The sequence below is a fragment of the Tubulanus polymorphus genome, chromosome 12 (assembly GCF_964204645.1).
Source record: "Tubulanus polymorphus chromosome 12, tnTubPoly1.2, whole genome shotgun sequence".
NCBI classification, from domain to species: Eukaryota; Metazoa; Nemertea; class Palaeonemertea; order Tubulaniformes; family Tubulanidae; genus Tubulanus; species Tubulanus polymorphus.
This window is the reverse complement of record NC_134036.1, coordinates 8,218,599-8,242,046: the sequence shown is the minus strand read 5'-3', so window position 1 is coordinate 8,242,046 and position 23,448 is coordinate 8,218,599. Positions and strand designations below refer to the sequence as shown.

Below are 23,448 nucleotides of genomic sequence, written 5' to 3'. Positions count from 1 at the left end.
ATCGTTTACCGGATAAACACGTTAGTCGTATGCGTACGACACTTCGTTTGCATCTTCGGCTAGGACACGTGATTTTACTATATTTCCCCAATCGCAACACACATGTTTTCCTATGATTTTTAGGTTACATTACATATACCACAATCATATCATATAAATAGGGTATTCGGCGCGGAAACGAAAGCGAAATACATATGGACTTAATTGAGACATATTTTTCATTTTTATTCTAGGAAAATATGGTTTATACTTATATCTCTGAGAGTGAAATGTGTTGGACAAAGATTTATGGGTGGACGATGCCGTTCACTTTCAACCTGAGTTTCTGCATACGTGTTTCCTCTATTAAGTCTGATTGGTTTGATAATCATCGTTTTGGGGACATATAAGAAATCGTCATATAGTTCTGGTCATTTCTATATGTTAGCTTTAGAAATAGCGGATTTATACGCGATATTCAGTGTCGAGGTGCTTTATTTGATGGATGTAGCTCACGTGAAGTTCAGCAGATCCATGTGTATAGTGAAAGCTTTCCACGCTAATTGTCCTAAGCAAGTATCCATCTGGATTCTGGTCATGATGACGATAGATCGTGCAGTAGCAGTTTACAAACCTCTAAAAAAGCTGTAATATTGTGTACTGTCACAAGGCATTATGCGTGTTTCTGGTCATTATAAACATTGTTGGAGCAACTTTTCACAGAGATATAGATCTCAGTGGTGGATGGACAACTTGCATGATTGGAAACCTTACTGGTAAACCTTACTTATATATATATATATATATATATATATATATATATATATATATATATATATATATATATATATATATATATATATATATATATATACGTGTTTATTCAATATCTGCACATCTCCCCAGCTCCGATTTTAATGGCAACATGCCTCATCCCAATACCTACAACAATTTGACGGAGAAGGGTTACCGAGCCACCAATATACACCCTTTGTTTTACCGCACCAACATGGGGTTCCTCTCTTCACCCTTCGCACACCTGTAAATAAGCTCGGATTTATTAGAAACAGCCGGACCCGAAACCAAGCAGGTTCGAATCCCGCGAGTTTCGGCCTTATATACTTCATTCGTGAACATAACAGCGCGTCATCGCGTCCGACATAAGTGCAAGATGGCAATCCGGAAGTAAAAAGTAACGGTCGACTGCTGTAAGACGGTCGAAATATCGTTTGCGAACAACACGTGAACTGAATGAGTACGATCTCAACTATTGCCCTGTGCCAAATCAGGCTTCATAGCATGAACCTAAGTTTTTGTGGAATTAAAAAAGCATATTTAGTAGCAATTAAATCGAGTAATTAAAGCCTACCTTCAGTTGCCGCGACAGCTCCAATGACCATAAACAAGGCCAACGCGATGAAAATAGTTTTAGTAAACATTCTGAAATAGATGATTCAATCAGTTTGACTGAATTGCATCTCTTCGAAGTTACATCTACACGTAATTATGCAATGAAATATTTGAGCTTGTCGTCTATAGCTTCACTTACCTCGTTACCAGTGAGGATACACTCGAACAGAGTCCTTCGTTTGTCGTGTTTTTACACGATATTACACAAAATCGTTATCCTTCTATGGTCGTTTTGGAAACACATGTTAGCGGCTTTTAGAAATAAATATCTATTAAATTTCGATCCTGCTTCAGTAACCGGCTTTTTCAATATCGACTGAATTAAATCTTTGATGTATTATTAATATTATACAATATAGATTATTTATATTGTATAATATAGACAAATATAGACTAATGACTTCTGTTAGGATGTGTCACGTGTCAAACCTTGGCCCTGTTCGGGGGGGGGGTTCATGTGGATTTCTGAATTTTTACAAACGGCCTAAAATGTCTTTTTTTAGATAGTAATATCTGCCGTAGACGTATTTGCTTTTCGTGTCTTTTGGTTTGAAAAAGCGCCTGGCCTATGCAAACCTGTTTCTAAAAAAAGAAATAGATTACATATTTTGCCTTTAGATTGTGGTGTTGATACTGGATATGGCAAAATTTAGCTCTGCTATATCGTGAATTATTGTTGATGGTTCTCATTATTTGAATGATAGGTATGTTAATGTGTCGAAAATGATTTATTCGATATCTAGGTTAAAGTTGATCTCGCGCAGTCAATTTATCACGCGAGCCTTACAGGTGTTTTAGATACAGCTTACAACTTAATCATGGCAATCCAATACAGCTTCAATCCAATTCCAGACAGTCATATTTTACACTCAGCAAAATGCTCACCCAGGGTTGAATCATCCTCCCACGGCAGGGATTCGAACCTGATGGCATCGCTGCACCCAGCCACTGCACCAACCCCTGCCACAGTAGACCGGGTGCGCAGGTATATGGGCAGCTTTGCTTTCGGGGATAATTTGAGAAATTTTATCAGTCTTTGTGCGCGTTGGGTTGGATTGTGAGTCTCAGTAAATAGTACAGTAACGAAATTAGGTCATTTTCTAGGAATTAGGCGTCATGGTCGCGTTGAATGAGGAAAATCATTGAGACATCGTCATGAACTTCCTCACTGGACTGCCAATGGTAGGCTATAGTTCACTAATTTCCTCACAGATGGAAATCTATTCATTTTACAAGCTGTTAGAGTGATGAGTTATTGGCTGAGATAAAACTAAACCTCAATTATCAAATTAATCAACACGTTTCTGTCTGCATCAAATTTATCCAAACTTTAAGAGCATTACTCATTAATTCACAAGTTCATTAAATCACCAGTTCAGACGAGCAATGGGGCCACCATGACTGTACCAGATTAACTTAAAAACCTATAACCGCAGATATGGAATAAATATTAATATGTTTCGGCAAAAATGTCATCCAAATTATGAGAGCATATACATATCAATAGGAAACTATGTAGCAAATAGTGTCGACGTGGAGAAGAATTGGGCCTTGAAATTTAGTGCAAGTCAATCATTGTATAGATCAGTGCAACGCTTATAAACGGATTTGAAAAAAATTATAGTGGGCAAACTGAGGCAAACAACATATAATCGAATCAATGGGCAGGAATTCGAATTGTAAACTAATACTGTATCCAAAAAAATTGACATCACAGCGCTACTCATGAAGTCATGGTGGCCCTGTTAATAGAGCCTAGAATTCGTACCCGAGTGATCACGAGTTCATGTCACGCAATGCTGCATATTTTGTTCGCCCCGGCCGGTAATTCCCGGTACCGGCTTTCAAAGTTCGTTTGGCCTCCACGGGTATACACCACAGGGACTTGTCATAATTGATAGTAAATGAATAAAAGCAATATCAATGACCAGATCCACTATCCCTGTATAATAAAAAACAAGGGTGGCAACAAATTGTCAATCTGACAATGACGCTCCACTTCAATCGACTGTAATTCCAAAAATTTCCAAAGATTTTCCAAAAGCTTGTGAGCTCACCCATCGCGTGGATAATGCAAATAAACGAGATTAGCGTACAGGTATGACCGCGTAGTTTAAAAAAATGTATGGTTTGTTTGGGTTATCTCTAAGATCTCACATAGAAATCATCGCTTGAAGTGAAAATACGGCCATTTTGCTGTCCACCATAGAATCGGTAGACCTCCATTTTGAGCTATCTCTCGTCAAAAAAAGGTGATTTCGTTGTGAGATCATTGTCGTAGATTTGTGGTAAAAGGCTCGTTGGAAGCCTTATTTCATGTGAATCGGTTGAGAATTTTTGGAATTACAGTCGATTGAAGTAGAGAAGTCATTGTCAGATTGACAATTTGTTGCCACCCTTGTTATTTTATTAAACACTTGCAGGGATACTGGTACCCCCATCATTGGTCTCATCCATTATCAATCGTGACAAGTCCCTGTGGTATTCACCACTTACTTTTCAAATTGTCCGAACAAATTCGATTGCGAATAGATCGAACAGTTTAAGTTCTTCGCCAAGGAATATTACCCGTGGCTTCCACAAAGTTTAAGTTTAAGTTTAAGTTTGTTTATTCATCATAATCAAATGACATGATCGTCAATGAAAAGCGAATTAGAAGAAAACAATATAATACATATATACAATACTAGGATTACAAAAATATTTACAAGAAAGAGTGCATAGGACATAGCGAACTGTACAATATAAGTCAAGCATAAAATCAAATATAATATTCAAATCCCGATTGGATATACTTCCCCAAGTTTACCGATTGACTACCTATATCATTAAAAATTATATTTATATCATTTGTATCACCAATTACCAAATCAAATTTCGTCCTGAGACTGTCGAATTTGCTACACGATAGGATGAAGTGCTGCTCGTCTTCCACACAGTTACATATATCACAAAGCCTGTTTTCTCTACTCAATCCCAGGTGTCTGCCTTTTTCTATCATAGTCGATGGGACGAGGTACGTAGTTTGGTAATTGCACTTCTAATGTTAACAAATGATATCGTTTATTCGCTTGTTCAGAGGAGCAACAGACTATGTGATGAATTGACTGTACGAGATAAGCCTAAACCCAAATATGGAATAAATTAACATGTTTTGGCGTATAAACATTTCATCAAAATTATAGACGCATCCCCATTATAATTCACTTGTTCTGCAGAGCAACATACGTTGAAACCCATATGGCTCTATTTCATCATTATATTATATATTAAAAATATTGTGCGGATTGAATTATGCAGAAACCGTATAGTGTTACTGTTCCAATCGAGGATATCAACCATGGCAAAGGAGGATCCAGCAGGTTTGCTAGTAGAAAGCCCCATTTCTTCTGCATTTCAATCTGAATGAGCTTTTCTCTTAAACGAATCAATTATTATCGGAATAGAATAATGAAAGTACTGTTTGCGTGTTTGGGTGGTATTGTGATTATATATGGATTGGGGAGTCTAAAAATTCAATCAAAGTTCATCGAAAATAAACTTATTTTGACAACGGACAACCTACTCATCTACTATAATACTACTGCACGTGATTTAAGAATCATGGAATTCCTTTGCAAAAGTCGAGAATGTTTCCCTCATTGTATGCTGCAGCATCCATTCGACGTGAGAAACCATCAGAAAATCTACCGCTGTGAATTCGTGCTATTTCCGATACAATTAGAATAGAATTGGCAGGTTTACCCCAGTGAAGATACAACAACCCGATTCAGGTTGAAACAAATCCATTCTTATGTTAAATCAGATTTATTCATCGAAAACCTCCAAGGCAATGAAGTGTATTGTGACTTAAAGGGGACACATCTAGGCTTTTTCTTACCTTTTGAAGCTTGGTGCCTACAGCCATAAGCCCTTCTTATCCTCTCCGCATCCCAGAAACTGATCCCCATTTTCATGCCTTTGCCAATGAGCTAAGGTTTGTTTCTCTGCACTATTCGGATACTGTTTCACCAAAGCCTCTTCCATCTTCGCCTTAACATCGGGTAAAAGCTTAAATTTAGCCGGTGTTGCCATGACAGAGTACACGTTGAGAGGGGTACCAACCCAACTGTTTTTCAAGTTCGAATTATCTGTAAAAATGATGACATTGTATTTAGATTTTCAAAAGATTTGTCAGCCATATAATCGAGGTCAAAACGTAGCTGAATTTTCGTGCGGGTACCACAGCTGTGAGAGCCGTACTTTTAGGACTTTTTTGTTATTGAAAATGTACTCATTATATTATCAAGATGCATGCTTCTCGTTATAACTTAACACATTCATATTTTTACCTGCCGGGCTATTAAGATTCAAGTATTTTTCGCAGCCGAATTTCGTCCATTCGTGTCGGAATCCGTGGGTGTGTAAGATTTCGTGGTAAAGGGCTTGGCTGCAAAAAACTCGACAAACTTTTTAGGCCTATTTTACCGATCAGTTTCTTACCCCAGTAACCAATACCACTCACACAACCTCTATAGAGAAAAAGATGAACACGGTGTAAATGTTTTTTTTTCTAAATCTGTTTTCTAGAGGAGGGGGAAGTTAAGTAATACTCAGTTTTATGTTTTTCGTCTAACTTTGCTCCTTCGTTCCTTTCTTGCTCTGACAAGGCCATAACGCGGTCTCGCGTAATATAACCGGTATGCAATCGTAGTGAAAATTAGTTCACTTTCTAGGAAATCTAAAATCGATTCTAAGGCTTTGAAATTCGAATATTATCAAACGAGCTTTCGAATGGAATAGGTTACGCTTTCATGAAACTGGGCCTTTGTTCAGCACAGTTTAGTTTAGTTCGCCGACACGTTTATTTATCTGAAGTCAGTGCGATTAATCAACTGATCTTTAAAACCAGCTGGCGAGTCGAACTAGACTGAGAAATCACGTCACTAGTTAATCCAATGACTAGGCATTGATCTAACTGTGGTGTGGTATCAGAAAAACTTTGCAATGCCTTTCGTATATGGGCTTTTTGTGGATCGTCTGTGAAGGAAAGTACATTAAACCGATATGAATTACAATGGCGAAAAACTACGAAAGAAAAATTCTGATTAGTTCCCGAAAAGCGGAAACGATGATTATTTAGTTGAGCTGTGACACGCTCATAACCTAAGCAACAAAGGATCCTTAGATTAGGAGATTTATTTCAGAAAAGTGCAGACATAGAAAATGGCATAACTTATTGCTTGACATACGCACAGTACCCGTTTAATGTATGCGATGAATCAATAGCGATAGGGCTTAGAAGTGGAAGTCTGACCATATTTAAACTGTACTACAAATCAGACAATTTGATATCTTAATCCAGATGGCACTATAATGATAAGAACTAATTATGCTTTCCGTAGGAACTATCAGGGCGTAAGGTATGTTTCCATCGGGCCAAACATTATTCGGGGGTGTGAATTCCTGTAATATTGATACTCGGATTTAGAATTGGTATTCATGTTTCGATCCTGTCTAACACACCTTCTATCCACGCGAAGCTATCGTCCGTCATTCGTCAGTAGCTTCCTCTATTCGTCAGCTTCGCGTTTTGTGGGGAAACGTTGACGACGTTCAGAAACGCAGCTATGATGTCATTACCAATTTATTTGCATAAGAGTCCAGTAGGGGATGCCTGCTTATAGTGTGCGGGCAGCACTCGAAAGGCCGATGCATTATGAATTCAAATCAACTGATTATTTACAAAATTAAGGTACGAAATGTCGCGCGGGGAGGGGTCAAACAACCTTATACGAATTTGGTGTTAGTTCATCAGAATCTGGGAACCCGTTTTACCTCAAATAAAGAATGTGTGAAGAACTATGTATTGGAATTCAGAGGAAAACAGATCCTGATATTTATCAGTTGTCGTTTTATACTTACCACGTTAACGACACTTTCGTAATCAGATCTACTTCTTGCGACCTCAGCGCAATCTGCCCGTTTTAAACAAAATGAAAATAGGAAAGGGAAACATAAACTTAAAGACCAGTATCATCAAAACAAAATTTAAATCGATTAAGTTTGAATTGCTGTCCTCATTTGCAAAAATGTGAAGTAACGAATTATTTAAACTGCTTCCAGAGAATAAAGGAAACAGCCCAAATTCGTACCAACATACCTGCCGAGAAGACGCACAATGCTGTCAAAGTGAACGCCGCAATTAAATAGAGTTCCATATTTCGCTGTGAAAATAACAAATGAAATCCAGATACAAAATGCGGTTTAAATAAATCGTGGACCGTTATTCGAAAGCAATCGAGTGGCTTAGAAATAAGTGTAATCGCTCTTAAATAATCATGAAAGGAGAAAACAGCTGCTGATAATGATATTTCAATATAATTTCATAGTAAATTTGTGAAGAACTGATGTGTTTAATTTAATATTCATAGAAATGTAAACTAATAGGATCTTTATTTGCCAGGGATTTCCGATTTCTATCTTTATTTGTTTATGAAAGGGAAAAATGATATTCTTTTTCTGTCAGCAATTACGACGAAAGATTCGCCTACCGTGCACCTCGTGCAAACTTGACCCGTGTCACTTTGCACATTTTTCAGCCCGGTGTATTGCCAGCGAATATTCTACCTGATGTGACTGCAAACTACCGCAAACGGAGTTCTTGATTTCTGTAGTTGGTAGCTGATGTTATTCTCTGACGATGAGAATCTTTATAATATTTTACGTGTCCCTTGGTTCAGATGTGCAAAAATTGATATTTATCATATCAGCTCATGTATATCAAACACGTTAATTATGTAATTGTCGTCGGTCCAATACTACACTGACTTGCTTTTTATTTACAGGTCAGAGCTAGGTCAAGAAAATTTGTGTATAGCGGCGATCTACAACAAACAAGGATGTTAAAGAATTCAGGACCAGGTTTCATAGAAAAAATTGAAGGTATAAATCGAGTAAGCACTGAAAAATGCCATTCGGTTGATCAGTTGACACGGTGACTATGACAGTTCACGACAGAGGATTCCCATTTGCCAAGTGTTGGACCAGACAGGATGTTAATTACCATGGCTGGGTCATTATCGTAAAGAGAAAAAGAAAATAAAAAACTAAGATATCTGAATGACAGCTGGAACGTCCATTGCTGAAGTGGCGAAACCTTCTTATTGGCTCCACCTTATGTTTTAGTACATGTTTATTAACATATACATGCATAATATAAACGTCTAGCATACAGTGCATCTAAATTCAAAATTTTCCGAAATTTATTAACCATTTTTATTAATACTGTCGTGGTTTTTGTTTCTTCACCAGTGTTGTGGGTGTGGATTCTCCACCTATATTGTGGTTCGTTTATCTTCCAGTGCTGAATCCTGATTGGGCTATATATATGTAGACATAAAACTGATTACAAGATTTTCTTATATCTAATTGTTTAGGTTTATTCGTCCATTCATCCAGAAAGAAGATTGACTACAAAATACAAATAAATGCATCATAAGTTTCACAATACTGATATTACAACTCTGGTGACTGAACTAATGGTAAAACAAAATTCTGGCAAATGGCTATCAGACATCTTCCGAGTACAACCCGCGGAAGCATTTAGAACAAACACGTGTAAATCAACCGTATGGTGCTGCCACCATGCACCGGGAAAATAACAACTTGTTAACCCATTTTACTTAGATATGAGCATACGACATTATACAAACAACATTTGTCGGTAATCTTAGAAGTATGATAAACATTATACATACCGAAATTTCCCCTTATTTGTTGCGTAACGTAAGTAATAATTACCACCGACGAGAAACTAACTTACTTTTCTCGCGGCCATATTTGAAACTACAATGAAAACTCATAGGTCGAAATAAAGCAAGACGGAAATTGCGACCTGAAACGTCGAGTATGATAAAATATATAAAAGTCGTGGAAGAAGTCTTACATACCGGCCCTCAAATTGTTAAGAACATAATTAACAATTTCTTACTTAAGAGCGTTAACTAATTTCCAAACGACCTATTAACCTGCTCGACTCGTAATACTCTTATTGCATACATAAACCTTCTTGACTCTTATTACACTTATTACATACATAATTTTAGCCTTACATTCACCCAAGACCTTAAACCAGGTTATAGTAATACCATCTACAGCCATTTAGACCAGATCGCTTGATTGTCATTAAGTTGAAACTTTTAGAATATAGTTAACATACTGTGCCAATACTAAGATAAGTCTTAAAAGCTAACACTGCATATTGATTTATAAAATATGAAAATTGATTTAACGATTGCACATACTATTGCAAATCGAAACAACACAATGGGCATAACCGAGTACCAAGAATTATGCTCCTAAGACAACGGTTACTAAGCCTAAACTAATCAAACCATAATATAGAACTATTACTAACTCAGAACTAAATATTCAAGTGTGCTCAAAGTATAAAATACAAACTTCAAAAATAACAAGCAATATAAAATAGTTCATCACGAGGTGAATCTACCTCTAGTAATAGTACTAACTTGTGAATAGGCCTCACAAGCGCATTATTAGCTGTTTTAACTTTCACTGACCTGACCGCACTCTGAGAATCAGGAAAGGTCTCGATAACTTTACCCATTGCCCAACTATTTCGGGCACCGCCATCCGTGAGCAAGACAACGTCTCCGATCTGGAGATTTGGATCGCCAGAATCGGTTTGCCATTTCTGGCGGAGTTGCAACAATGGTAGATACTCAACCAACCATCGAGACCAAAACTGGTCTACCAAGTACTGAACGCACCTCCAGCGCCTTTTAACATACAGATCTTTCTTAACAAATAAGCCCGGAGCGTCGCAACTAATGCCTCTACCTAACAGTAGATGATTTGGAGTGAGAGGTGGTGGGTCGTTCACATCGCCAGTCGGTTTGGTTAAAGGTCTATTGTTGAGGATGCACTCCACTTCACACATTAACGTGGACAACGTCTCATCATCTAACCTATCTGAATGCTCCTTTATTAGACCGTGTAGAACCTTTCTTACAGAACGGATCAGTCGCTCCCAAATCCCGCCAAAATGGGAGGCAGTCGGCGGGTTCAGCTCCCATCTAACACCGATCTTTGCTAACTCGGATTCTATTTTCTCACCATCGAGATCCTTTAATGCAGCCTCTAACTCAGCTCGAGCCCCAACCAGGTTTGTTCCGTTATCAGAGCGCATCACACGGACCGGCCCTCGTCTAGATACGAACCTTCGATACGCGTTAATACACGAGTCAGTTTCCAGAGAGTGGGCTATCTCCAAATGTACGGCCCTAGACGTCATGCAGCTGAAGATCACGCCATAACGCTTGACCTCGGAGCGACGGTGCTTTATGGTGAACGGGCCAAAATAGTCCACGCCAGTGTTAGAGAACGGCGGGTCGCCTATACCCAACCTCTCTTGTGGAAGGTCGGCCATCTTTTGACGACAAAAGGCACGCTGATATCGACGACAAGTACCACAATCACCAACAATGGATTTCACCAGGCCGGGACCACCTTGGACCCAAAACTGATCCCGTAGACGAGCGAGGACAGTGTCCTTTCCCAGATGTCCAACATTTGAATGGGTCTCACGAATTATCAGCCTAGACACGTGCGACATTTTAGGCAATATTATCGGGTGTTTAGCTTCAAATGGGATTCTAGCACGGCCAATACGACCCCCAACCCGTAGCAGGTGGTCACTATCGATGAATACATCAAACTTATATAAGGGACTTCGCCGCTTGATCGCTTTTCCCTTTTGTAATGTGCGGAATTCCTCATTATAATACCGTTGCTGTTCACAACTAATGATAGCATTTGTAGCTTGCTCTATCATGCCGACAGCAGGTCTACGCAATTTGATCTCAGCTAGAGCGGAATTTACTTCTCTATCGGATTTGCCTTGGAGTTCTTTACGAAGACGGACACGAGCGCGTAAATATTCCTTTACAGAGACAAACCATGCGACACCTCTTCGAAGACGGTATCAGTCGGAGTAGTGTTTTACGACAGGGTCTAGGGTAGCGTCCCTTTCAGATGAGGTCATAATAACATTACTGCTAGCTTTAATCTCTAAATCTTCACTTGAGACGTCATCGTCTCCAACACTTTCAACTGGCCAGTGTTCCTCGGTTTTCCGCAAGAAGTCTGGACCCTCACACCATAAACGACTTTTCTCAACGTCATCGAAACTTAATCCACGTGATGGGTAATCGGCAGGATTCTGGTCGGTGGGCACATGACGCCAATCCTTCACTTCAGACCCATCGCGTATGACAGCGATACGATTTGCTACAAACGTGCTATATCTGGATGTGGTGTTTCGAATATAACAAAGAACTACCTTACTGTCCGACCAGTAATGTACGCTATCGATTTTTCTGCTTAGCTCATTCTGAAGCACATTACTGAGTTTCACTGCTGTGGCTGCGGCAGTCAGCTCTAAACGCGGGATCGAAACAGATTTCAGCGGAGCTACTCGAGCTTTACCAAGTACGAGTGAGCAACCAATTTTACCACTAGAGTCCACAAAGCGTATGTACGCACACATTCCGTAGCCGTGGATGCTAGCGTCGGCAAATATGTGTAACTGATTGTCGACTATATCTGAGAAACCTTCAGGCACGCAGCATCTTGGGATTTTAAACGACGACATTCTAGACATATCTTCGCACCATGATTCAAATAATTTGGACTCTTCTGATTTGATAGTTTCATCCCATTCAGCTTTTCGCAGTGTCAAGTTTTGTAACAATACCTTGCCAGGTAATATGTATGGGCTAAGAAAGCCGATAGGATCATAGATTGAACATATGAACGATAAAACACCACGCCGTGTTGGTTTAACCTCTTTGTCAGGCATAATAAATTCGAACGCATCAGTTTCCGCGCACCATTTAATACCAAGAGCGCCCTCAGTTGGTAGAACATCATCTATCATACCTTTAGCTAACTTCGACCTTTCGACGCTTTCGAGAACTTTGCGATTGTTGCTCAACCATCCAGTTAGATTAAAACCGCCGAGAGCGCATAAATCACTGATACTACTTACTAGCTTCAGAGCTTCAGGAATCGTTTCGACCGATTTGAGGAAGTCATCAACATAGAAGTTTCTAACGATACAGTCCTTGACTTCTAACGGGAAGTTAGGGTAATCGACGACCAAACGACGTAACGCGTAATTAGCACAGCTGGGCGATGATACTGCGCCGAATGGATGCACAGTCATACGGTATTCGGTTGGAATTTTACCCATGTCACCGTCTTTCCACCAGAGAAATCGTAGGACATCCCGGTCCGCAGCCGGAACCTTAACCTGGTAAAACATTTTCTGAATGTCCGATTTAATGGCAATAGGATATTCTCTGAAACGTAACAGTACACCTAACAAGGAGTTTGTGAAGTCTGGTCCTTGCAAAAGTTTGTCATTTAATGATACACCAAGATACTTTGCAGAGCAATCAAACACAACCCTCGGTTTATCTGGTTTGGCCGGATGCCTAACTGCATGATGCGGTAGGTACCAAACAGGTCGTTCTCTGGTCGTGTACAATGGAACCTCCTCTGCATGACCCGATTCTAGCAATAACACCTTTGTATGTACTGTACACGAGACTCATCATTTTCAAACTTTCTTTTTAGATGCTCAAGCCTGCGCTCCGCTGAGCTGCGATTATCCGGTAGGTCGAAATCATCTTCAACAAACGGAAGCGCGACCGAATAGTGAGAGTCCTGCACACTAGTTGACTCAGTAACTATCTTCATAAAACGTTGATCCTCCTGAGAATACTCCCTGCATTCCCGTGCTACATTTTCAGGGAAGTCGAGTTTGATAGAGTTCTCTAACAAGCGATGTAAACTTTCGTTCTCCCCGATAATCGTGTTGCAGGTTTCAACAGGCATAACGTCACTACGATACAAATTCCAGATCAACCGACCGAGCTTCGTTCGACATGCGTGAGGACTATTTGCTGTCTCGGCAGTACGGACTTCAGATGGTGAATAGGCTTCGGGGACATTGTTACCGATCAAAATTCCAACCTTCTTCGTGTAGAGTTGGGCAACATCTATACCTCTTAGGTGAGGCCATTTATCAATGTCCTCCGTAGATGGGAAACACCGCTCCGGTATAGATATTTCGTCCTTTGAGTAAACACTCGGTAGCTTTACCGTTTCACCCGTCTGATAGTTACTAACGGTGAGGTCTTTTATTGCGAAAGTTTCGAGTTGATATTCTGATCCAATTGTCTGGATACGCATGGTCGACTTACGACCCTTTGCACTGAGCAGTTCACATAAGTCGCTGGTCACAAACGATACGGTGCTGCCCGGATCAAAAAAGGCGTACGTATCCACATATCCTGATCCATTTACAGTACCAAGTCTAACTGGCAGAATTGCTAAGGTGCATTGTGTATCTCTTGCGTTGTTCATCTGAGTCACATTTACTACCGGACTTGTAGAAGTTAACTTTTCCGTATTCACGGCTTTCTTAAAATGTAATACTGTTGGATGCGATTTGGCGCAAATATCACATTTCAACACATTTCTACAGAAGCGTTTAGGGTGCCCCGGCTTGAGACACCCATAACACAGATTGAGACTACGAAGACGTTTAGATTTAGCGTCGTCTGCCAAATCAAGGAATTCCTTGCAGTTAACCAGGTCATGGCCATTACGGTTACAGTGGGCACATGGCTTACTAAAACCGTCTACTTGCTGGCTAACTGCTGCGAATGAATGGCTTTGACGTTTTGGCTTCGGGCCATTATTCATTTTCTTGTCACGAGTCTCCCGATTTTCGGTACTTGAGGTGCTGGTTAATGCTGTGCGCCCATAGACAGGATCGTTCACCTTCTTTGCTTCACGAGATACGAACATTACTAAATCTTTAAACTGTACACTAATGCCAAGATCGCGTTTACTAGCTACGATATTTCGCCACCGGTCATGCATATGGTACGGGAGTTTTTGAACGAGCCGTTTTACATTATCAGAAAACTCTAAGATTTTCAGTCCATCGATGCTACTAACGGCATGCAGCACCTCAGTGAGAAATATGGCGTACTCATCCAAGCCGGCAGGATTGTCCGCCTTAATACTAGGCCATTCTAATGCTCGTTTCACGTAAGCGTTTGCAACAGTTTCTTGGTCCCCATATCTATCATTTAGCTCGTTCATAGCTGCCCGGTAGCCGACTTCAGCTGGCAAATGACTGAATCCACTAACTATCTTATTTGCGGCACCAGTTGTGTACTGTTCCAAGTAGGAAAGTCTTTCTTCAAATGACTCAGAAAACTGTAAGATGCATGTCTCAAATTGCCGTTTAAATTTTGGATACGATAATGGATCACCACCGAAAGTTTTCAGTTCGATTTTTGGCTTTCTTAGCTCATTTACTATTGATGTTACGTCATTTTGATTTGATACGGACTGACCGTGATTGACATTATCACCCGCACTCTGGTTGCCACCAACAGTATCATGACCACCGGCATTAACGACCGCCTCTGGGGTGGAAGCAGCCCCTGGCACGAAGGGTTCAACATTTGGATTCATCGAATTGTAGCTAGGCTTTACCCCTAATTTCAGCTTGAGTTCAGCAATTTGTGACTCTATCTCCATTCGTTCCTCTTCTAGCTTGAGTTCTAAGCGAAGAGCTTCGATTTCGTGTTTTCTTTTGTGCTGGGATAGGCAGAGACCCATGTAGGCAAGTCTTGCCTCGTCGTCTGATATTCTCGGGGGTAAGGCCCTTGAAGGTAGATGTGGAAATTGTATCTCTTCATCGGTTTCACTATCGCCATTGCGGTTACCAACATCACTTTGACCACTAGTTACACCAGCTCGATCACCGCTTAGACCAGGACGTTGACCACTACTGAGACCACGTTGACCATTACTGGGACCGGGTTGACCATTACTAACATCACGTTGAGCACGACTTACACCAGGTTGGCCACCACTTGTACCAGGCCCATCTGTACACGACATAGTTCTTCAAACTTCGGATTTCGTCAATGATGTAGACATAAAACTGATTACAAGATTTTCTTATATCTAATTGTTTAGGTTTATTCGTCCATTCATCCAGAAAGAAGATTGACTACAAAATACAAATAAATGCATCAAAAGTTTCACAATACTGATATTACAACTCTGGTGACTGAACTAATGGTAAAACAAAATTCTGGCAAATGGCTATCAGACATCTTCCGAGTACAACCCGCGGAAGCATTTAGAACAAACACGTGTAAATCAACCGTATGGTGCTGCCACCATGCACCGGGAAAATAACAACTTGTTAACCCATTTTACTTAGATATGAGCATACGACATTATACAAACAACATTTGTCGGTAATCTTAGAAGTATGATAAACATTATACATACCGAAATTTCCCCTTATTTGTTGCGTAACGTAAGTAATAATTACCACCGACGAGAAACTAACTTACTTTTCTCGCGGCCATATTTGAAACTACAATGAAAACTCATAGGTCGAAATAAAGCAAGACGGAAATTGCGACCTGAAACGTCGAGTATGATAAAATATATAAAAGTCGTGGAAGAAGTCTTACAATATATATATATATTCAGAAGAAATCAAACCTACAGACTCTTTACTATTATTTCTATATATATATATATATATATATATATATATATATATATAGAAATAATAGTAAAGAGTCTATAGGTTTGATTTCTTCTGGTAGGGCTGGGCCGAAATATTCAGAATTTTCAGTGTAATCCTTCAGCCAGGGAACATAATTTTCTGGTTCGTTCGCAATTTTGCACGAACATTCTACCGCAATCTGCTCATCGGTAAGGCCGAATAGTCTCAATTCATTAGCATTACAGTCATCAATATGACGAGGAAGGGGCTGCCTTTCTCTAACTGGAATTCGTCTAGGCCTGTTGAACCTATATCCCCTGCAGCTCATTGATACGCCTCTTACTCTCCTTCGATTTCCCCGGCTTCGAGACCGAGTACACCCCAAATGGGTTTGGGGCAGTATTTGGGGTGTACATATCCGGGGGTCGGTGATCGGCGGAAAAATGTATTACACTTCCTGGTTCATCATTTTCACTTTCACTAGCGGATTACTCTTCATTTGAGCTTATTTCGTCTTCAGAACCGCTACTAATACCGGCTCAGATGAGCAATGAAGCCTCATCTACTGTAAATTTACGATTGGCCATGTGCCCTAACAAAAAGGGCCTTTTTCACTAGGACTTTGAAAATGAACGATACATTTTTTTATCTATTTTATTGGTGCCTATAGTGTCTGCCATCTGGTGGATCATTTTAGAACTGTCTTCTGCAGTGGGTTCGGATCCCGGCATGGTCTAACTGGAGCTTTGTGCTGGAGTGCAAAATTGCTCTTCCCGCGGTTAAAGTGTCCGATTTTCTCACAATTCGAACTGTCCGTGCACTATTTAAAGGCGAAGATATCCTCGATGATTATACACTGTCTTCAAACGTAACGAAATCTGAAGTCAGCAACCTGTCCGTGGTTTTGGTTTAGTCATAGAACTCGAGTTTGTTTGTAACGAGGTTCCGCTGGAAGTGGGGAAACCCATACCAGACGCATATTCACCATAAGTAAGCTTGCTATATATAATGTACGTACGAATAGAGGTGTAATGTGGCGTGGTCAGTGACCCGGTCAATAGCTTATGCGGCTGTAAGTCAACGCTTCAATGCAATCAAATTCATTATTACGTGTCGACATATATTGAAAATATAGTGAATATGGCCGCTCCGTAAATTCCCCCTATGACATCATCACCATTGACGGCATCGAGAAGAGTGGTCGCCCTTTGAAGAAAATTGCAGAAGCGATATGGCAATGGAAAGGATGGTGCGTCGATTCGCCCCAACCAGAAAATACAACTGCCTGAATATGAATCCACCTATGAAAACCATCAAACGTAGTTACACCAAAACCACGAGAAATGACAATGACACAAAGATATATTTATATATAATGATATTCTTTATCCTGAATTAAAATATAGATGAATTATTATCACAATCCGTCGCCTGGATGGTCATTCTAATAATACGTGAAGTACATCGTGCTACTATTTATTGTTTTGTGTTCAGTACTTTACCGGAGAAAAACTGATTGTCCACGTTCCAGATGTGTTCAAGTGCCTCGGCTGAGACATTTTTTTAATCAAAAATAAACTACAAACACCAGACATTAGACATTTAATCAGCACACTTTCAAAAATTGATCGTCCACACTTCAAACGTGTTCAGTGCTTCACTTGAGACATTCTTAATCGAAAACCAATTACAAACACCAGGCATTAGACATTTTATCAGCACACTTTCCAAGACATTATTCAATACCGCAACGGTGAATGCCTTAAGGGGTGGTTTTCCAGGTAGCAAAGGAGTAGATTTGATATAACAAAAAAAACAAATATTGGCTTCAGATACGTAAAAGATCAGTAAATTTTTTTTTCTTAGAAAATTTGCGAATCGATTTCACCCACAAACTCGTAAAAACGAACCCCAAATATATTAATGATTAACTCAAAAAATCGTAATAAGTAGCCGCAACAATTATTTATGATTATGATTACAATTATGCGAAGAACTATATCACCTTGAAATGTAGAACGTATAATAGATAATCTTCCTACATTTACTCAATTCTCGATTATCAAAATGAATGAATCAGTCACTTTTATCAAAAAATCGTTATGATCTACTCCAAAAAATTTCGATGGTTAAGACAAAAAAATATTTAGATTAATACAAAAAATTCGTAATCATTAACACCAAATAATCGCAAATCATTACAATGATCATAAGATGAGCTTATGTCGGTTGCGATCGAAAGCAACTGTCCGCCTACCGTAGGCCGGAGTAGAACATGGGCAACTAGCCGGATACGGCTTGCGACGAGTCGGTAGGCGTCGGATTGTCGTCGCAAGCCGGCTTATGTCGAACCGCGATAGAGCAGCAACTGGCGACCTCTCGTAGGCCGCTAGTTGCCGCTAATCGGCGATAAACCCAGTTGGGTCGGTAGGCGTCGCGTTGCTTGTCGACCTAAGCCAGCCTTAATGTTGCATTAGGTTGCGCTTCTTGGCAATAGTCATATCTCATGGGCTAGATTTATTACGATGAAATCTTCGTACGCTTCCCATTCGCAGAAACCCGTTATCGATGCTATGTAGCTATATTTTATTTATTTATTTCTATTTATTTTTTCTATTATTCTATTTTTTGTTAATTGTGGTTGATACATGTCCGTTGGGTTGAAGTGTGGTCACTAAGGGGCGACGGTTTACAAGGCACACACGCTTGTCTCAGTGTCACGATTCTCACGTGAATTTGTTTTCTGTGAGTTGTGTTCAATCATGTGATATTTATTGACGGGAAATTGAACCAATGATATAAATGCATTCTGAGTGATATTGTTAAACCGGTTTTATCATGTGATTTAGTGTTCGTGTTTTTCGAGTTTATAATAAAGTTCAGTTCTCAGTCAGGATTCGTCGCGTTCGGGTCTTTCCTTTTCCCTGTCGAAGTACAGTCTGGACACTGTTTTCTTCAGCACGGAATGCGCCAGACGACCGAGTTTCCGATCCGTTTCGAAGCCATCAAAATCCGATCCGATTCGCTTCGTAGTGTGTTGTGAAACTCGTAATACTGATAACTAGTTAAACGCTCGTTTTTATTCGTGTGAAATGGTTCTTCTATTTTTATGCGTACCTGATATAAACCGCAGGCTGTGGCGTCGTCTGCGAATTTGTTCACCATTTCCAGCGGGTTTTTGGTGCACACCAATGCGCAATCAAAGTTTATATCGCCCTCGGCAGTGACGTGAATTTCATACATATTTGCAGCAGCGGCAGTGGCGGCAGGAAAACTGAAAGCTCATACGAAAGAGAAGACAAATATTATCTTGAATGATAAGAACTAAATTTGTCTTAAGCACGATTTTTCGCTACAAGCGCTTCGTCGGGTAAACGGTAATACTGGTACTTCATATAAATTCACCCTATTTACCCTAAGGCAAACAAATGGATACCTTGTTTCTATCTGTTTCTCCGTCTGCTGAACGCAAAAGTTGACCGCCTATCTACTCTAAACATAACTTTCTGTGACCATACCAGTACGATAGCTAAACGACAGCTAAAGAAATGAACTGATTCAGTTTACAAAGTGACCCGGCCGCTGCGTAGGTATCATTTTCTGGCCCAAACAGAAGGCATTTATTTTCCCGTTCACTAATTCTCTGCTCGTCCGCAGCTCTCTCATCATGTAAATAATAATTATCATTTTCTTTCCAACTGGGCACTTGAATTAATAAAGAATTAAACGCTGTATAAGATTGAATATCTAATGAACGCAGGCGTATTCATTATTCATTTGCATAAAACCTGTTTCTAATATCTGATCGAAAAGGCTTTGCATTATTAAAACAATGCGCAATGGGGATGAATATACTAGAATAACCTCTGAAGTTCGTCTGTGAAAGAAATACAACGACGTTGTCCTCATTTGCATAATATTTCTACTGTAGACTCCGCCCGAGTCGGAACCGTTCAACTCGGAGATAACCTTTCAATGCGGATGTTTGAAATATTTTTGTGACACTGTTTTAAAGGGTACATAATATCCAACTCGGATATCCCTCTCACGTTGGACACATTTTAACGGTCCCAAAAGATTCGACTTGGGCAGTCAACAGTTTTTACATGAAATCAACATTTATATTAAAACCAGATTGGAATCATTCGTTAAAGTGCGTGTAATAAAAAATTGAATATCGTCATGAAACGTGTTGTACCATGCTTCATCATATCCCAGAGTTTCGGGTCGTGCAAAAATGAGTTGTTGCGCGAAATTGCCACGAGTTAGAAACCACGTTATAAAACAGTTCTATCGATATATAGATAATAAGCTGATTCGTGCAAGTTTTAACGTACTTTTTAAAACGACGTTCGTTCCGATTTTGTGCGGAAAAACGTCGAAAGCTGAAAACGGCTTCAGGCATCGTGTGAGACATGAATATAAAAACAACACGACCGTAGGACACACAAACACACACACGATTCACGACAAATCCGTCGCAATTTAATTATTCAAAAATTTAATATGAAATTAAACGGGGGTAAAATGGAGATTAATCTGATCTGTAAAGAGCGGATTAAAAAACAGGATGGACACAGTAATAATCTGTACCCGTTGGGCTATAACCCCCCCCCCCCTCTCCCTCCCGCCTCGTCGTTTTGTGATGTGTGACAAAATTATGTCCTAGGGACGGATCTAGGGAGTGAGAGGGAGCGGGTCAACCCTATTCCACTAGAAGTGACTAGTGAAGTGACTGTCTTTTTTATCAATGATCTAAAAAGGCTTAGAACAAAAAACAAATTCGACGCTCATCGTCATGGATACTGCGCCTTTTCCGATTCACTTCTAATAATGCCGGGTTAATGGATGGGCGGGAATTCGGATATAGCCTTCAGCGTGATTACTTACTCTGTTGTGGGGTTGAGTTTCTCAACCAATTGTTGTGGGGGCCACGTTGCGTTCTCCCCTCGTGTTGTCGTTGTTGGTTCCGATTAATCCGATAAGTGATATCCCTCTGACTCCGGAATAATAAAGACTCTTCTCGTGGGTCTACGTTCTTTCTTTATTTTCCCGCACAATTCTTTTTCCTTCCTACAGCTCGTATTTTTAGGCTTCTCCGCCACTCTAGCATCTCTCTCCCCCTTACTGTGCTGACCCTCCCTTTTTATCTTATTTCATGTTACTCGTGACGTATACTTCTACATATGTTATACGTCACCAGTTTATTACTTGTTTACTTCCTAGCCATACCAGAGCTCAAGGCTGCCGCTATAACCAGCAACCCTACGCAGATACTCACGTCACTTTCACCTATCTTCTATTCAGTGTCTTATGTGCGACGTAAGCATCTACGTAGGTTGTTTACTAACTTCAGCCACTGCCCTGAACTCTGGCTTCCCTCCCTCTATGCAAACTACTAATTTATCACCCCAATAACTCCAATGAAAGCCAAGCCCTTCACGTGTACCTCCTCTCTGCACCATGTTCCTGTTCATCCAGTTCTGTCGCCCAATTCCCTTCTTCGATACTTAATCAAGTTCTGTATACGGATACTAGTTCAACATTAGCTCAAAGGCAACAATAACAAAAGTGATAAGAATTCTATTAACTGTTATTTATTTCCTGTCTTAGAAAACCGGATGTGGATTTTCATTAACTCATTATCGGTAAAACTTTGGTCCGGGCCCTAGAAAACGTATTGACAAATACGTCTGGTTTTAGGTTACCGGTATCATATTTGGTTGTAGAACCAAAATGCGCTTAGACTGGTCTTAAGCTTATTTTTGCTACTGGACCGAAAGTGTTTTTATCTAAGGGATCTTATTCATTCCTAGTTACAAAAGCTCGGAATAGATCTACAGTTGCCGTAAGAACCGCATCTAGCAGCGCACTCTACCGTCTGTCTTCTGTCACTAATCGCTGTTGATGAGGCAAACCAGGAACCTTTAACCAAACCTAAAAATATCATCAAACTTATCATAACGGCTGCAGACCGGAATAGGAGATCTTATCAACCAATCAACAGGGCCACAGTACACGACATCACATCATATTGCGCGAATCGTACAGTCGTCCAAAAGTGGTCTCAAATCTTAAGGTGTTAGATTGGCTATAGAACTAAGTCGGTCGGCTGAATATAAGTCTTGAATATAAGCCATGACTATATGCAACCGGCCCCAGATCTGGAGTATGATCCATTGATGAGTAAGTAATAAGCGCGTTGTCGGTGTGACGACCTACCTGTTTTTGAGCAGACATAATGCCTATACGAGGATTGACCTTTCGTCCACTTCCAGCTGGAATGGCTACATCCGATACATAATTTGAATCTTCCCATGTAGTGTATCGATCGGCATGTCTTATCTCCGGAACAGTGTCGCGCTGGCTCTCATTGTCGTCTCGTTTCGCTTGAAGATTTGTGAACATTCTCGAAATTGGCGGCGATACATACATTCAAAATCAATCATCTGCGGGGTCAGGTGAGCTAGATTAAATCCAAAGTGAATAGAATACACTTTGTTTCTGCGGTGTAATATTTTTTTTATAAATCAAGGTTAAACGCACCCTGTGCGCCACCGGTCGGGTTCTTCTTTTCGAGAAGAACAACAAAAACTAGAAGAAACATTGGGCCCAAGAAACAGCGTGGGATTCGAACCAACTCGCATTGACACACACACCGAGCATAATATATGAGACCGATCCAGGGGTCGAATGTTGGGATAGTTGATGGCATAAGGAAATTCAAAGATTTTCAACTTGGAAAATGCTGTTTAAGAATATAGCCCCTCTCACCAATCGAGGAGTTTTACGACGCCTCTCCAATACACGTCGCAGCGGCGGATCCAGGATTCCATGGAGGAGGTGCACAAATCCAAGTAGGGGGTCTGGGGAAAAATCTTTTAAATTAGATGCGCATGTACCGCGGTTCCTTAAAAATTATTTTGATAGAAACCGCCGTCTAGAACCGATAGAATGTTTTTTTTAGAACCAAGGAATCAGCACGGATAAGCAACTAAGAAACAGCTTTCTCTTCACAAATAGAACGGAGTTAAAAAAACATACCATCTTATATATAATCTTTAATATCATTTAACAACTTGTATTAACACTTCTAGATACACCACACTCGGATTTATCACTATTTAGATGCACGAGACGCATTAAAAACCCAAATAAAAACATTACTCTGTTTCGTCCTGATACGACCAGTGAAAGAGTGTAGTCAAAATAAATCATTGTTTTTATATCCATTTTACGATGCAGCATATATTAAATTATTTATAGGTTTATTAATGGTAACATACACAGATCTCGTAGATGCGGTCTCAATGTTGATAGATTAATTGCCTACGTAGGACCTCACAAAACACTAACAAACTTCGTTTTTCAATCTGAAACGGCAACACTAGGTCGCCGAACGTTGTTCAACCGCTGAGTGACGTCATAACGAAATCCCGCTTTAT

General features: G+C 40.0%; 2 protein-coding genes and 1 long non-coding RNA gene across 4 annotated transcripts; all 3 read right to left on the bottom strand.

Moving 5' to 3' along the window:
- Positions 1-254: 254 nt before the first annotated feature.
- Positions 255-1,699, bottom strand: LOC141914258 (U-actitoxin-Bgr3b-like). Of its 2 annotated transcripts, none has more exons than XR_012620743.1 (4): positions 1,529-1,699; positions 1,349-1,419; positions 922-1,018; positions 255-615 (listed from the first exon to the last, which is right to left on the bottom strand). XR_012620743.1 is itself a non-coding variant. In XM_074805522.1 (4 exons), exons 2-4 carry the CDS (start codon positions 1,416-1,418, stop codon positions 575-577), a joined length of 213 nt encoding a protein of 70 aa, XP_074661623.1. In that variant the 5' UTR covers position 1,419; positions 1,529-1,699; the 3' UTR covers positions 255-574. The 2 variants fall into 2 exon arrangements, 1 of the variants encoding a protein (XP_074661623.1); XM_074805522.1 differs by having other exon boundaries at positions 255-624; positions 926-1,018.
- Positions 1,700-4,637: 2,938 nt separating this feature from the next.
- Positions 4,638-21,558, bottom strand: LOC141914100 (uncharacterized). Its single transcript, XR_012620700.1, has 3 exons — positions 20,894-21,558; positions 5,270-5,519; positions 4,638-4,806 (listed from the first exon to the last, which is right to left on the bottom strand). It is a non-coding gene; the product is annotated as an uncharacterized LOC141914100 (long non-coding RNA).
- LOC141914144 (uncharacterized) lies at positions 9,812-20,148 on the bottom strand. The gene is made up of 6 exons (XM_074805411.1): positions 19,440-20,148; positions 19,121-19,277; positions 13,128-15,490; positions 11,396-12,990; positions 9,951-11,332; positions 9,812-9,830 (listed from the first exon to the last, which is right to left on the bottom strand). Exons 3-6 carry the CDS (start codon positions 15,376-15,378, stop codon positions 9,812-9,814), a joined length of 5,247 nt encoding a protein of 1,748 aa, XP_074661512.1. The 5' UTR covers positions 15,379-15,490; positions 19,121-19,277; positions 19,440-20,148.
- Positions 21,559-23,448: the final 1,890 nt, after the last annotated feature.